The sequence below is a fragment of the Myotis davidii genome, unplaced genomic scaffold, assembly GCF_000327345.1.
Source record: "Myotis davidii unplaced genomic scaffold, ASM32734v1 scaffold201, whole genome shotgun sequence".
Lineage (NCBI taxonomy): Eukaryota > Metazoa > Chordata > Mammalia > Chiroptera > Vespertilionidae > Myotis > Myotis davidii.
This window is the reverse complement of record NW_006297819.1, coordinates 5,411,093-5,426,363: the sequence shown is the minus strand read 5'-3', so window position 1 is coordinate 5,426,363 and position 15,271 is coordinate 5,411,093. Positions and strand designations below refer to the sequence as shown.

Below are 15,271 nucleotides of genomic sequence, written 5' to 3'. Positions count from 1 at the left end.
ATTTTTATGGTTTCCCGTCTTGCATTTAAGTCCTTTAACCATTTTGAGTTCATTTTTGTGTATTGTGTAAGTTGGTGATTTAGTTTCATTTTTTCCATGTATCAGACCAATTTTCCCAGCACTATTTATTGAAGGGACTGTCTTGACTCCATTGTATGCTCTTGCCTCCTTGTCAAATATTAATTTAGCATAATGACTTGGGTCAATTTCTGGGTTCTCTATCCTAGTCCATTGGTCTGTTAATGTGTCAGTAGCAGGCAGTTCTGAGAACAGTGGCTTTATAATACAGCTTGATATCTGGTGTTGAGATCCCTCCAACTTTGTTCTTTCTCAGGATTACTGTGGCTATTTGGGGTCTTTTTTATTTCAGATGAATTTTTGGAGAGTTTGTTCTAGGTCTGTGAAATATGCCATTGGTATTTTAATGGGGATTGCATTGAATCTATAAATTGCTTTGGGTAGTGTGGACATTTTAATAATATAGAATCAATATCATTGTTCAATCCTTGAACACGGTATGTTCTTCCATTTGTTTATGCCTTCCTCTATCTCGTTTTTCCATGTCCTGTAGTTTTCTGCCTATAGGTCCTTTACCTCCTTAGTTAAGTTTATTCCTAGATATCTTAACTTTTTTGGTCAGATGGTAAATGGGATTTTTATTTATTTATTTAGTTAGTTAGTTAGTTAGTTAGTTTCTCTTTCTGTGAGTTCATCATTGGTGTATAGAGAAGCCATAGACTTTTGGATGTTAATTTTTTATCCTGCTACATTGCCAAATTCATTTATTAAGTTTAGTAGTTTTTTGATGGCATCTTTGTGGTTTTCTATGTACAATAGCATGTCATCTGCAAATAACGACAGTTTTATTTCTTCTTTTCCAAATTGGATGCCTTTTATTTCTTCTTGTCTGATTTCTATGGCTAGCACTTCCAGTACTATGTCGAACAGCAATGGTGAAAGCGGGCATCCCTGTCTTGTTCCTGTTTTAGGGGAAATGGTTTTAGTTTTTGTCCATTGAGTATGATGTTAGTGGTAGGTTTGTCATATTGTGTGTCACATTTATTGATTTGTGGATATTGTACCAACCTTGCATCTCCAGAATAAATCCCACTTGGTCATGGTGTATGATCTTTCTAGTGTAATGCTGGATACGATTTGCTGGAATTTTGTTGAGGATTTTAGCATCTATGTTCATCAAGGATATTGGCCTGTAGTCTCTTTCTTTGGAATTAGGGTAATGCTGGCTTCATAGAAAGAGCTTGGAAGTGTGCCTTCCTCTTGAATTTTTTGGAATAGTCTGAAGAGGATAAGTTTCAGTTATTCTTTGAATGTTTGTTAGAACTCCCCTGCAAGCCATCTGGATCAGGGCTTTTTTTGCTGAAAGATTTTTGATTACTGCTTCAATTTCTTCGGTAGTTATCGGCCTATTCAGGTTTCTTTATTCTTCCTGATTAAGTTTTGGAAGCTTGTATTTTTCTAAGAATATGTCCATTTCATCTAGGTTATCCAGTTAAATATATGTTTTTTAAATTTTTAAAAATTGTAAGCATTTCACTTGACCTCATCAAAAGAAGACATACAGTGGGAAATACACAGAATAATATAATCCCCCTCTTTGAGAAAGATATGAAATCAGAAATACGAATCTTCTTTTAGAAATAAAATCAGTTTAAATTAAGGGTTACTATGCTTTGTTTATTCAGCTGCTATGCTATAAAATATCTTTGGCTGTTCAAGTAGAAGAATTATAACCTGGTGAGCCAAACAAAAAGTCTTAGTTTACTAGCTCATCAGTTCTTAACACATTGTGGATGGACCACGAGAATGCTCATGTTTTCTGTTCTCAGGCTTGTGGCCAATCATGAGATTTCTTGGCTTTTTATAGTTGTCATTTAGAAAGAAACAGTGTAATGGAAAATGCATTCACTGAAGTTAAAAATTAAAAAAGGAATTAAAAGTGATTACTCTCTTGTCATTAGTAATAACAATAACTGTTTTTATATCAATTTGATATTTTTAAAGTGCTCAGTAACCATGGATAGTGACGAAGAACATGATAAAATCCTGGATATATTTGCTGACAATTTATCAGATATTCTAAGTGAAAGTGATAAAAGCTTTGACAGTGGTAGTGATATAGTTATTCCTTCAAAAAGGCGAAAAATAGTAATTTCAAGTGATTCCAAACCTGAAAATTTGAACAATTCCACACATTATTTTGAGTGTAATTTGTATCTTGGTTCCCAAGATAATGATTGGTCAAAAGAGGACCTTCAACCTAATTTGGGAAATTTTGAAGGTAATTCTGGGGTTACAGTTATACCATCTGATTCTAAGAATATAATTGATGTCACCAACCTGATTTTTGATGACAATCTGTTTGAACTATTTTGTCATCAATCAAACGTATTATAACCAAAATTTGGGAAAGCACAAAATTTGAAAGCAATAAAGTGGTCTTCTGTTACTCCAACAGATATGAAAAGTATTTTAGGACTTATAGTGCTAATGGGGCATACTTGAAAGGATTATTTTGAAAGAATATTGGTCTACAAATCCAGTTCTAGCTGTCCCAATATTTCCTCAGACGTTCAGTAGAAATCATTTGAACAAATCTACACTTACTGGCATTTCAATGACAATGCAAACATGAGTAAATCTTCGGGCTATTTAAAATTCAATCTGTACTCGACCACTTTATTAGTAAATTTCAAACAATATATAAACCTATGCAAGAATTATCATTAGATGAAGGCATGATTCCCTGGAGGAAATGTCTTCTATTTCGAACTCAGAACTCAGCTAAAATTACTAAATATGGTCTACTTGTAAGAATGGTATGTGAGAGCAAGACTGGGCATATTTGCAATATGGAAATTTACACAGGTGAAGGAAAAAATTGAATGACTCTATTCTGTCACTACTTCAGCCGTATCTGGAATTGGGGCATCACATATACCAAGATAGCTATTACAATAGCATTTCAATTGCAGAAACTTTATATAAAAAGAAATATCCTACTAAAGTTTGCAAAGTATACAAAAGTAATGAGAAGAGAAACGTGTTACATTTGCCAGCTTTGTTTAGTTCCACTTCATATTACACATGTTTTACGAAGTATCATATTTTAAAAAGATATTAGCTTGTAAGAACATGTAAAAAATAAACTTCAAAATGCATTGGGTATTTAATTTTAAAGCGTGCCTTTAACATTTATGTAAAACATTTTTTGTACTCGTTTAATAGAAATTTATCTGGCCACTGGGTAAGGCTAGCAATAAAACTACTGGTCTGTAATGCGTTAAGTAAAAATCAAAATTTTTAATTCTCTATTCTCTTTTATAACAGACTAGAGGACTGGCGCACGAAATTCGTGCATGGTTAGGGTCCCTAGGCCTGCCTGGCCTGCGGTCAGGGTCAATCTTCCCCGGCTGCCGGCAGCCACCCGCGTCCATGGCCACCCACCCATGGTTCCTCATTCCCCATTGGGCGATCAGAGACTGCCAGCCGGGGGGGAGGAACCAAGAGGTTGGACGTTCCTGCCCACTTGCCAGCCCCGCCCCCCACTGCTGGTTGCCCTGTGTGTGTGTGGCAATCGAGGCCCCACTCACTTACACCTACCTTGGCCTGGCGCCGCCCACGTCCACCACCACCCACCCCTGGCTCCTCATTCCCCATCAGGCGATCAGAGCCTGCTGGCTGGGGCAAGGAATCAAGAAGTTGTCTGTTCCCACCCGCTCACCAGCCCCACCACTCACCACTGGTTGCCTTCTGTGTGTGGGGCAACCGGCGGGGCAATTGGGGCCCGCTCACTTGCACCCGCCTTGTCCTGGCACTACCCACGTTCCCCATCAGGCAATTGGACCCCACCGGCCAGGGGGAGAAACCAAGAGGTTGGCCAGCAGGCCCCATTTGAGGTGCTGGGAGCAGCTCCTGCGTTGAGCATCTGCTTCCTGGTGGTCAGTGTGCATCATAGCGAACAGTCGTTCCACCATCAAGTTGCTTAGGCATTTATGTATATAGACTAGAGGCCTGGTACACAAAATTCGTGCATGAGTAGGGTCCCTAGGCCTGGACGGAGATCAGGGCCGATTGGGGCCTTCTGGCTGCCAGCCAGAGCCTCCCTTCCGGCTGCCAGATGGGGCCTCCCTTTCCTGGCTGCTGGCTTCCAGTGGGGGGCCTTCCTTTGTTCCATGCCACCCCCTTGTGGTCAGCGCACATCATAGCTCCCATGAGGACAATTTGTATATTACCCTTTTATTATATAGGATAGAGGCCAAGTGCACAGATGGGGGCTGGCTGGTCTGCCCTGAAGGGTGTCCTGGATCAGGGTGGGGATCCCTCTGGGGTGCCTGGCCAGCCTGGGTGAGGCGCTGATAGCTGTTTGCAGGCTGGTCAAGCCCCCCAGTGGGGACCCTAACCCATGGAGGTGTGGCCAGCCTGGGTGAGGAGCTGAGGGCTGTTTTCAGGCTGGCCACACCTCCTTCACAGTGGGGGTCCCTACTGGGGTGCCTGGCCAGCCAGGGTGAGGGGCTGAGGGCCGTTTTCAGGCTAGCCATGCCCCTTGGCAACCCAAGCTCCCAGCCTCTCCTTTTTTTCTGGGGTTTATTTATCTTCTATAATTGAAACTGTGTAGCCTTGAGCAGAGACGAGGGCAGGAAGCTTGGCTTCCTCCATCACCGGGGGCAACCCAAGCCTCCTGCTGGCTCCAACTCTGTGGTTGCATACTCACTCCTTATTGCCTGGTGGGTGTGGCTTGTGGGTGTAGCAGAGTGGTGGATTGATAGAGTGATGGTTAATTTACACCTTTCTCTTCTATTAGTGTAGACAGGTCTCTGCTTTTCTGTCATTCATTGTAAAGACCCTTTTTGATCAATTTGTTTTGTTACCTTGCTAGTCTTTATACCTTCATATGTATGAAATTAAGTCTAAATAGTTTTATATAAGTCAGGTTTATGACTTTAGTAAAAGTAGAGTCATAAATCATCACCAATGTAAGAGACAGTGATGGCTAATACATTGCAGTTATCACTAATCACTTAGGACATAACTTGATTAAATTGTATGTATTTCCAGAGATAAGCCCCTTAGTTCTCCAAATTAGTGTGATTTTCCAGGACCTCCTGGCCTCAGCTGTTTACAATAAATTTGAGTTTAAACAAAGGTGCTCTCAACTGTTTCAAAATATATGTCAATGCCCTAACCGGTTTGGCTCAGTGGATAGAGTGTCAGCCTGCAGACTCAAGGGTCCCAGGTTCGATTCCGGTCAAGGGCATGTATCTTGGTTGTGGGCACATCCCCAGTAGGGAGTGTGCAGGAGGCAACTGATCGATGTTTCTCTCTCATTGATGTTTCTAACTCTCTATCCCACTCCCTTCCTCTCTGTAAAAAATCAATAAAATAGTCAATTGTTCTCAATCTTGGTTGCCACAACATTTTATGGCTAGGGTTCAGGATCTGAAGAAGGGTCCACACACAAATGAAAATGCTAGATAAGAAATATGAATTTAGAAGGCATGGGGGGGCCAGGTGGAAACCTCCCTCTTAGAGAGGCACACCGACTTCTGGCAGATCTGCTTTTTATTCACTTTTAGATACACATCTTTCCCTCAGTACAGCACAGCAAACAGGTAGCAGATAGACAGTCTCAAAGGTCAGTCTGAAGCATAGTAACCTCCATCTTGTATAAAAATCTTCTGTTTGAAACTCTCTGCTATTGTTAGATAGTCCCTAGTCTTGTAAATTCTGTCATTGTAAACTCTGTCACTTTAAGACAGTCTCTTATTCTATAAAATGACTTTGTGTTTAGTTCAAATAATAGAAAAAGATAATCTTAACTGTCTGACCTTGCAAGCTAGCCATCTGATGCAATGGACTAATACTGATAATAATTCCCATATTCTTATGCCAAATGTTCTTTCTTTATGTATCCAAGATTACAAACCGTCTGTAACAAGAACTCAAACAGAGCCCTTTGTAAAATCTGCAAAGAAGCTCAAAGATATAAATACGAAAAAATTCCTGGGTGACTTCGCTCAGAGATTTGGAAGAGACACCTCCCTCTGGGCTTCATGCAATAAACAACTCGTAATTAACTGGCTTATTAAGGCATCTTGTATCTCATTCGCTGACTTACAACACAACAAGTAAAGATCAGGAAAGATTTACTTTGAGGCTATTAGGTTAGGAAATTGCTTCGAGCCATTGCTATCTCAACACAGAACAATTGATGCATAGCTTTTAGCCCTGCTACAGCTCAAGGTTCATCAGCCTTCCGAGTTCCTTGATATACTCTCATGATAGCATTGACAATGGATGGCTTCTCGCTGCACATTAAAGTCACAGGGGCTGGGAAAGAGAGGGGTATAGATACCTAGGCCTCACCTTCAGAGATTCTGATTTAATTGCTCTTGGGTAGGGCTCAGGCTCTGTACTTTTAAGGACTCCCTCGCTGACTCTAAAGTACAATAAGGTAAGAACCCCAGACCAATGCAGAGCTTAGTTTTTTTTGTTTGTTCAGTTCTTTCTGATGTTGCCTTCTTAAAAACAGAGTCTGCTTCAGTGATTTAAGAAATATTGATTGCAGTCATAACTAAAAGGACACTATTATACAAATGCAGGATGTATTTTTTTCCTATCCACTATGGGTTTCCATAGAGAGAGTTGATGAGCTATAGAATGATAAAGATTTTTGTCTTGTTCATACACTTTCCATTCTGTAGTTACTCTTCCTGAGCTGAACCTCGTTAGACAACAGTCCATTCTCCAAATTTACCTGCTCAAATCTTCCCTATGTTTTTTGTATGTTCTTTGTAAGTTGGCCACCTGTTAAGTGGGAAGCCAATGTGTTCACAGGAATTTTAACTCTGGTTTCACTAATACAATTCCTTACTCCCAAAGCAATTCCAAAATTATTAATAATTTTGTCTAAAGGAACCACTTTGAAAATAGGAAATTCAGGTCCTGTGACAGGGTCAAAGGATATACTTTGGGGATCTAAACTCTCAATCTTTATTACAAGGCCAATAATGTATTCTGCTTAAGAATACAATAATTTGCCCTAAGTGGTTTGGCTCAGTGGATAGAGCGTCGGCCTGCAGACTCAAGGGTCCCAGGTTTAATTCCGGTCAAGGGCATGTACCTTGGTTGCGGGCACATCCCCAGTAGGGAGTGTGCAGGAGGCAGCTGATTGATGTTTCTAACTCTCTATCCCTCTCCCTTGCTACATGATGGGGGAGAGCCACCAGGTCAAGAAATAATGTCCCCAAAGCTCTGGGAATTGACCAGCTGTGACAGGTGGCTGACCTCAACTATTTTGAGTGGATCAGGAATGGTTTTCAGACCCAATATCCTGAAATGCAACAGAATCCTGACCTGCGGACTTAACTCGTACAACGTGGGTGCTGTGCAGTTTTCAAAGTGCTTTCTCATGCATCGCCTCACTGGGTCTGAGGAGGTAACAGAGCAGGTACCATGCCCATTTCACAGATGAATAACTGAGGCTCAGAAAAGTTAAACGACTTGCATGAAAGCTCACAAGGTGGTAGGTGGCAGAATCATCTGGATTCAGCTCCCCTGGCACCAGTTTCCTCACATACAAACCCAGGTGTTAAGGTGCTGCTGCATTTTGGTTAAAGTCATTTTGCCCTAAGTGGTTTGGCTCAGTGGATAGAGCGTCGGCCTGCAGACTCAAGGGTCCCAGGTTTAATTCCGGTCAAGGGCATGTACCTTGGTTGCGGGCACATCCCCAGTAGGGAGTGTGCAGGAGGCAGCTGATTGATGTTTCTAACTCTCTATCCCTCTCCCTTCCTCTCTGTAAAAAAAAAATCAATAAAATATACATATTTTTAAATCTTTAAAAAAAAAGAATACAATAATTTAACTGAATCTTTGAACATGATCCGCATTGTCATATTCTAATACTACAGGCAACCATATTTTTACAACCCCTTTCAAAGGCACAAATGATGGTATACAACTCATATCTTCCCCTTCAATGAATGAACGAATAAAAAGTAACATACATATCTGAAAAAAATGTGCATTTTGAAAACAAATTTTGTTTTAGTGATTGATACAGAAAAACTGGCACAGTCTTTTTAATTTGGAGAATTCTATATCGTTAGTAATAAGGGGAATTCAACATCTTTAATTTTTGAAAAAGAGGCACCAGAAAAGTCAAGATTATAATACTAACAGAATGATTAGTCTACAAGGTAAATGTATCTAAGTAGTTTTCAATTTTTAAAGAATATGAACAATTTTAGCATCACTATTTTAATATAAACGGTTTGTTGTTGTTAGTCGGTTACATACCCTGGGAGATGGCACTTTGGCTTCCATGCTTTCTCTTAAATCAAAAACAGAAAAAATGGTGAACACGAAGATATTGCCATCTGCTCCAGTAGTCACCAAAAACTGGTCATCAAAGCTAGCAGAAATGCTTGTAATACGTCCGTAAGTATTGTCATGCACAGTGAAGTGCCAGTAGCTTTCCAGAGTGGTCAGTGAAGAGTCATTCGGGCTTAGGATATAGATTCGAATTGCTCCATTGTGCAGTCCACAAAACATAAAATCTTGGTTAATACTATGAAACAAAAAGAAAGCAAATTGTTCTTCATATTAATCTGAAAATGTTTAATTTTAAATTAATTGTCAAATTTCTAAATTTTTAGTAACAAAGGCATTATGGACTAAATTATGTCCCCCTCAAAATTCACATGTTGAAGCCCTCACAAACCATGGAAGCCCAAGCAAACCAATACAAAAGGGTAGAGGGGAAAAAAGCCTATTTAAAAGTTGAAGCTATTACATTTGGTCTCCAAAAGGATGACTGGCATATATGATTAATTCATAATTATTAAATGAGTAATAATTCAATTATGATTTCTCCAGAATCATTATCCTGACCATGCAGTAGCATCCTCCTAACTAATAGAGAGTAAATCCACACAATTCATTTGTGTGATAAACAGAATTTTTGACAAGATATTTGATAGAGTGAATTAAATAGTTTTAAGATCAGCTTTGATTCTATTTATTCCTTTGATTTATTTAACATTGTTTGAGTACCCCTCTATTTAGACAGATCTTTGAAAACTAACAATATTCACAATGAACAAAAACAGACACCAGTGGGTTGTTGTTTGTTTGTTTGTATGTTTGTTTTAAGATTTCTGAAATTCTGTTCACCTGAAAGTGATGGTTTGGATGGGATTATCTTCTGTAGCCTCAAGAAAACGGAAATCGAAAGGTTCATCTTTCTGCTGTGTGATATCACTGCTTTTGTCATATGGGGGGAACTCACAATGATATAGAAAACCAGAATCATAGCCGCCCTAGAAAAGGGATAAATAACATAGAAAGTGGTACTTCAATAAAAGACACATATGACCATATGAGAAGTATTTTATGTTTTCAAATTTTAAAGCATAAAATAGATGTCTTATTTTCCTTAATATATTTTTACTTATTTCAGAGAGGTGGGGAGAGGGAGAGAGAGATAGAAACATCAACGATGAGAGAGAATCATTGATTGGTTGCCTCTTGCACACCTCCCATTGGGGATAGAGACTGCAACCCAGGCATGTGCCCTGACCAGGAATCAAACCATAACCTCCTGGTTCCTAGGTCAATGCTCAATCACTGAGCCTCACCAGCTGGAAAAAAATAGATGTCTTAAAACATCTACTTTATGTGATTTTTATGATTATAGATGGGTTTTATAAAGCATCTCCATTATCCATTTATATGCACCTATCCTATATAATAAAGAGATAGTATGCAAATTAACCCTCATGCCCTCACAAGATGGCTGCCTATGACCAGGCTGTCGGGGGGGTTAGTGAGGGATGACCAAATGACTGAACAAGCAGGCTGCATGGGGCAACCAGGTCAGCAGGGGGATTAGTGAGGGACAACTAACCAACTGAACAAGCAGGCTGCATGGGTTGACGAAGCCAGCAGGGGGGGTTTTGAGGGACAACCAAATGACTGAACAAGCAGGCTGCATGGGTCGACCAGGTCGGTGGGGGGTTAGTGAGGGACAACCAAATGACTGAACAAGCAGGCTGTGTGGGGTGACCAGGCCAGCAGGGGGTGAGGAGGTCAGTAAGGGGTGACCAAGCCAGTGGGGGAGGGGCAGTTAGGAGCAACCAGGCCAGCAGGGAGGGGGCAGTTGAGGGCATTCTGACCAGCAGCAGGGGCAGTTAGGAGCGACCAGGCCAGCAGGGGGTCAGATAGGGGCTATCAGGCCGGCATGCAGAAGCAGTGAGGGGCTATCAGGCTGGCGGGGGGCACAGTTAGGTGTGACTGGGCAGGTAGGCAGGTGAGAGATTAGGAGCCAGCAGTCCAGGATTGTGAGAGGGATGTCCGACTGCCCGTTTAGGTCCGATCCTCAGGATCTACACCCGCAGTCGGACATCTCCCAAGGGGTCCCAGATTGGAGAGGGTGCAGGCTGGGTTGAGGGAACCCCCCCACCCATGCACGAATTTCGTGCACTAGGCCTCTAGTGCAATTATAATATGCCTTATGATGAATTGTTTCCACCTAAAAGTCAATAGAAAGAGTTCTCACTTCTGACTACCTGCTGAATTCCATTTTATTTCAAGTATTATCCTGAATAAGCAATATTTAATAACAATTAACAAAATCCCAGAGAATTTGGCGCTCACACACTAGAGAAAATACCGAAGGCTATTTTTCAGGTAGAAGATGTAATCACAAAGATATAGAAAGAAATGAATGGCAAGAAAAAGAATAAACCAAAGTGATAGTAAGAAAATAAAACAATAATAAAATGCCTTTTGGAGACAATGAGGGAAGATCAATGGAATTAAGTATTCTAATATCTTTTTTCTCTAGGACTAGTGAAAGAATAGATTCATATCAAATTATATTAGGTTAAGGATGCATATTATGATCTTTAGGATCACCTCCAAAAGAATAGTAAAAGAATATATGACTCATAACCTAATAGAGGAAAAAAATGGGGAAAGTGCTTTAATCACCCAATAGAAGGTGAAAAGGGAACATAGAATTAGTGTGATAAATAGAAATAGTAAGATGGTGGATTTAATCTAAAATACATTAGTTTATCACCTTAAATATAATTAGACATAGTACTCTATTAAAATAAAGATAGAAATCAACCTACAGAATTTTTTAAAAAAGAAGAAGCTTAACTATATGCTGCTTACAAGAGACATACTTTGAATATAAGAGTATCCAAGGGAAAGGAAAAAAATCATTAACAACTCTGAGTTGTGTAACTGGATGGGTTCTAATCTCATTTATTGAGCTAGAAATGGAGCAAGTTTACATGTGGTTTAAAAGTTATATTTTAAACATGTTAATTTTGAGGTGCCAAGGAGAGATATCACATTAGATAGATACATAAATTTGAATATGAGAGGAGAGATTAATAATGAAGATGAAAATTTAAGAATCATTGGCATATAGTTGATATTTAAAGCCACCATAGGACCAGATAAAGTCACCTAGCAAGAAAGAGGGGGCATAAGACCACATCCTAGAGTAGTTCAAATTCCAAACGTTGTTCAGCAAATAAGAAGCCAGTAGAAGAGGCTAAAAAGAAGTGGCCAATAGGATGTGGTATTTTTGAAGCCAGGAAAAGAACATTTTTAAAAAGCATGGGATAAACCCCTCCCATTGATGTGCCAACAGCAATCAAGGCTCAACTACAACAGGAAGATAAACACAGCTCACATGGGGAACACATCTGATGTACTCAGTTCAGATGACCCGGGAGACTGTACCACTGGGCCCCATAGGAAACCTACTACATACGGCCACTCTATCAAGCCTGGGAGGTGTAGCAGCTCTACCTAATACATAGAAACAAACACAGGGAGGGAGCCAAAATTAAGAGACAAAGAAACATGTCCTAAGTGAAAGAACAGAACAAACTCCAGAAAAATGCAGCCTAACAAAATAAAATGGAAGCAAGCAATTTACCAGATGCAGAGTTCAAAACACTGGTTATAAGGATGCTCAATGAACTTAGGAGAAGAATTGGTGAATTTAGTGAGAATTTCAACAAAGAGATAGGAAACATAAAAAATGAAGAGAGAAAAAAAGAACCAGTCAAAAATGAAAAATGCAGTAACTAAAATGAAAAATACATGATAGGAAATCAACAGCACAGTAGGTAAAGCAGAAAATCTAATCGGAGATTTGAAAGATAAGAAAGCAGAAAACACTCCCACTCCTAAAAAAATTTTTAAGTGAGGACAGTTTAAGAAATCTCTGGGACAACTTCAAGCATACCAACATTCATATCATGGGGGTGCCAAAAAGAGGAGAGAAAGAACACAGAATTGAAAACTTATTTGAAAAAAATCATGACAGGAAATTTTCCTAACCTGAAGTAAACAGACATGCAAGTCCAGAAAGCACAGAGAATTCAAAATAAAATGAACACAAAGAGGCCCAGACCAAGACACATCATAATTAAAATGCCAAAGGTTAAAGACAAAGAGAGAATCTCAAAAGCGGCAAGAGGAAAATAGTTAAGTTACCTAGAAGGACACGCCCATAAGACTGTCAGCTGATTTCTCAACAGAAACTTTGCAGGCCAGGAGAGGTTGGCAAGAAATATTCAAAGTGATAAACAGCAAGAACCAACACCAAGATTACCCTACCCAGCAAAGCTATCATCTAGAATTAAAGGACAGACAAAAAACTTCTCAAACAAGAAAAAGCCAAGGACTTCATCATCACCAAACCAGTATTACATGAAATGTTCAAGGGTCTTCTAGAAGAAGAAGAAAAAGATCAACAATGATGTGGGAATTTTGAACTGGAACGTGTGGTGTTCCCTGGGCAGGATGGCTTTTCCCGGACTCTTTGTCCGTTGGAGTCTAAGAATGAAACCACGGACAGAAGATGGTATAGTGATGGTGGAAATTTATTGAAGAACAAGTACAGACTCCCACATGGGGATGGGAAAGAATCTCACAACACAGACTCCCATGTGGGGAGGGGGAAAGGGTGCCACTGAGTCCCTTTTCCCGAACAAGCACAGACCCCCACGTGGGGAGGGGGAAGGAGTCCCTTTTATTATAAAAAAAAAAAAAATACAGTCCTTTTTCCCCAGTTTATAAAGGCTGCAGATTTTTGTGCCTTGATACCCCCGCTGATTGGTCACTATTCCCTTCTGATTTGGTCACTATAGCAAACTCCTGAGCTCAAAGGTCAAACCTCACATGGGACACATGAGGCTCTCCTCTCTCATTGTTCTCCTATTCCCTCTGGGCTTTCTTCCTCCTTCTCTTTATTCTGTAAATGTGTACTTTTGCTACTCCCAGCTCCCTTATGAAAATATAACTTCTGCTGATCCCAGCTCCCTTGTCTTATGGAAATGTACCCTTTTGCAACTCTGTAGCCCTGTGTTTTTTCCATGGACCCCTTAATTTTTAAAATTTCCTAAACCTGCCTATTTCACCCCCAAAATTCCTATTTTACACAAAAAACTCCTTTCAACAATATAAATAAAATGGCAATAAATACATATCCATCAAAAATTACTTTAAATACAAATGGGTTAAATGCTCCAATCAAAAGACATACAGTGGTTGAGTGGATAATAAAAGAAGACCCTTATATATGCTATCCATAAGAGACTCACTTTAGAAAGACATACACAGACTAAAAGGAAAGGGATGGAGAAAGATATTTCATGAAAATGTAAACAACAAAAAACTGGGATAGTTATAGTTATACCAGACGAAACAGACTTTAAAACAAAGACTAAATCAAAAGGCAACAAAGGACCCAGCAATTCCACTATTGGTATTTATCTGAAGAAATTCAAAACACTAAATTGAAAAAAAAAAAACACATATGCATCCCCATACAATAGCCAAGATATGGAAACAACCTAAGTGTCCATCAGTAAATGAATGAATAAGGAAGAAGTGATACATATATACAATGAAATACGATTCAGCCAAAAAGAAGAATGAAATTTTGCCATTTACAACATCATGTAGGAACCTAGAAAGTACTCTGCTGAGATTTAACAAGGTGATCAATTCATAAGTTATATAAATCTCTAACCAGTGTTATACACCTGAAACTAATATAATATTGTAAACCAAATCTAATTGAAAAATAAAAAATTATTTTAAAAAAAGAAGGATGGAGGCTCAGCTCAATCAAATATTTCTGAAAGGTCAAATGGATAGAGAAGTAACCATTTAGCTAGGCAATATGGAAATCTTTGAAGTGAAGTGGTGGAGATAGAAACTCAACTAGAATTGGTTAAAGAGCAAATAGGTGGTGAAGAATTGAAGCCAGCAATTACAGATGACAATTTCAAGAAAGTTTCATATAAAGCAGCAGTGGAGGGGAAGGAAAGAGAGATTAAGGGGAAAAATTTAAGATAAGTACTAGAGCATGTTTATGTGCTGATAAGAAATGAGTTACTAGAAAGAAGTTGATGATAGAGAAGACCAGGTGGCTTACTTCAGATGCAACATCTTTGAGAAAAAGAGAGGGGATGGGATCAAGAGACATCTAGAGCAGTGTACCTGGGAAGGTCCAGGGGACCATTCAAGATTTGTAAAAATAGGTGAAGCAGACAAAACTTGTAAAGAGCCATGTATAGCAAATGTATACTGGATAGCACTACCATTATTTTCAAAATGCTAATTATTTTCAAAATGTATAAACAACAGACTCAGCAGGACAACACCTTATACCTTTGCCCTCTTCTATCTCTGATTCTTTTCCCCTTGACCTCTTAGAATATGGATGATTATCATAGGTGATAACAAGTAGACATATAAGAGATATATAAAGATGATATAAAAACAATGGTAACTCACACTCATTCTTCAAACTCCACATCTTTAATAGTAATTAGTAAATGAAGTCATACCATAAGAGTGAAAAAGTAAATATGTACTGAATATAATGACTATCAAATATGTTGGTTTAGGGTTGACATAACAACTATTTATTATATTACTAGAGGCCAGGTGCACAAACATTTGTGCACTCAGGGGGGTCCCTCAGCCCAGCTTGTGCCTTCTCGCAGTCTGGAATCCCTCAGAGGATGACCACCTGCTGGCTTAGGCCCGCTCCCCGGGGGATTGGGGCGAAGATGGCAATCAGACATCCCTCTAGCAGCCAGGCCGCCCTCGGGGGATGCCCATTTGCCAGCAGGGAGCAGACCTAAGCTGCAGTCAGACATCCTTAGCGCTGCTGAGGAGGCAGGAGAGGCTCCTAGCACCACTGCTCTCTGGC

At 39.6% G+C, this 15,271-nt stretch overlaps 1 protein-coding gene across 1 annotated transcript in view; it reads right to left on the bottom strand.

The window, feature by feature from the left end:
- CFAP44 (cilia and flagella associated protein 44) overlaps positions 1-15,271 on the bottom strand; it is a 75,636-nt gene that overhangs the window by 12,713 nt on the left and 47,652 nt on the right. The window contains exons 18-19 of the mRNA XM_006773614.2: positions 9,193-9,338; positions 8,317-8,587 (exon numbers count right to left, since the gene is read on the bottom strand). Of these exons, the coding sequence (XP_006773677.2) occupies positions 8,317-8,587; positions 9,193-9,338 (417 nt within the window). The remainder of the gene's footprint in view (positions 1-8,316; positions 8,588-9,192; positions 9,339-15,271) is intronic.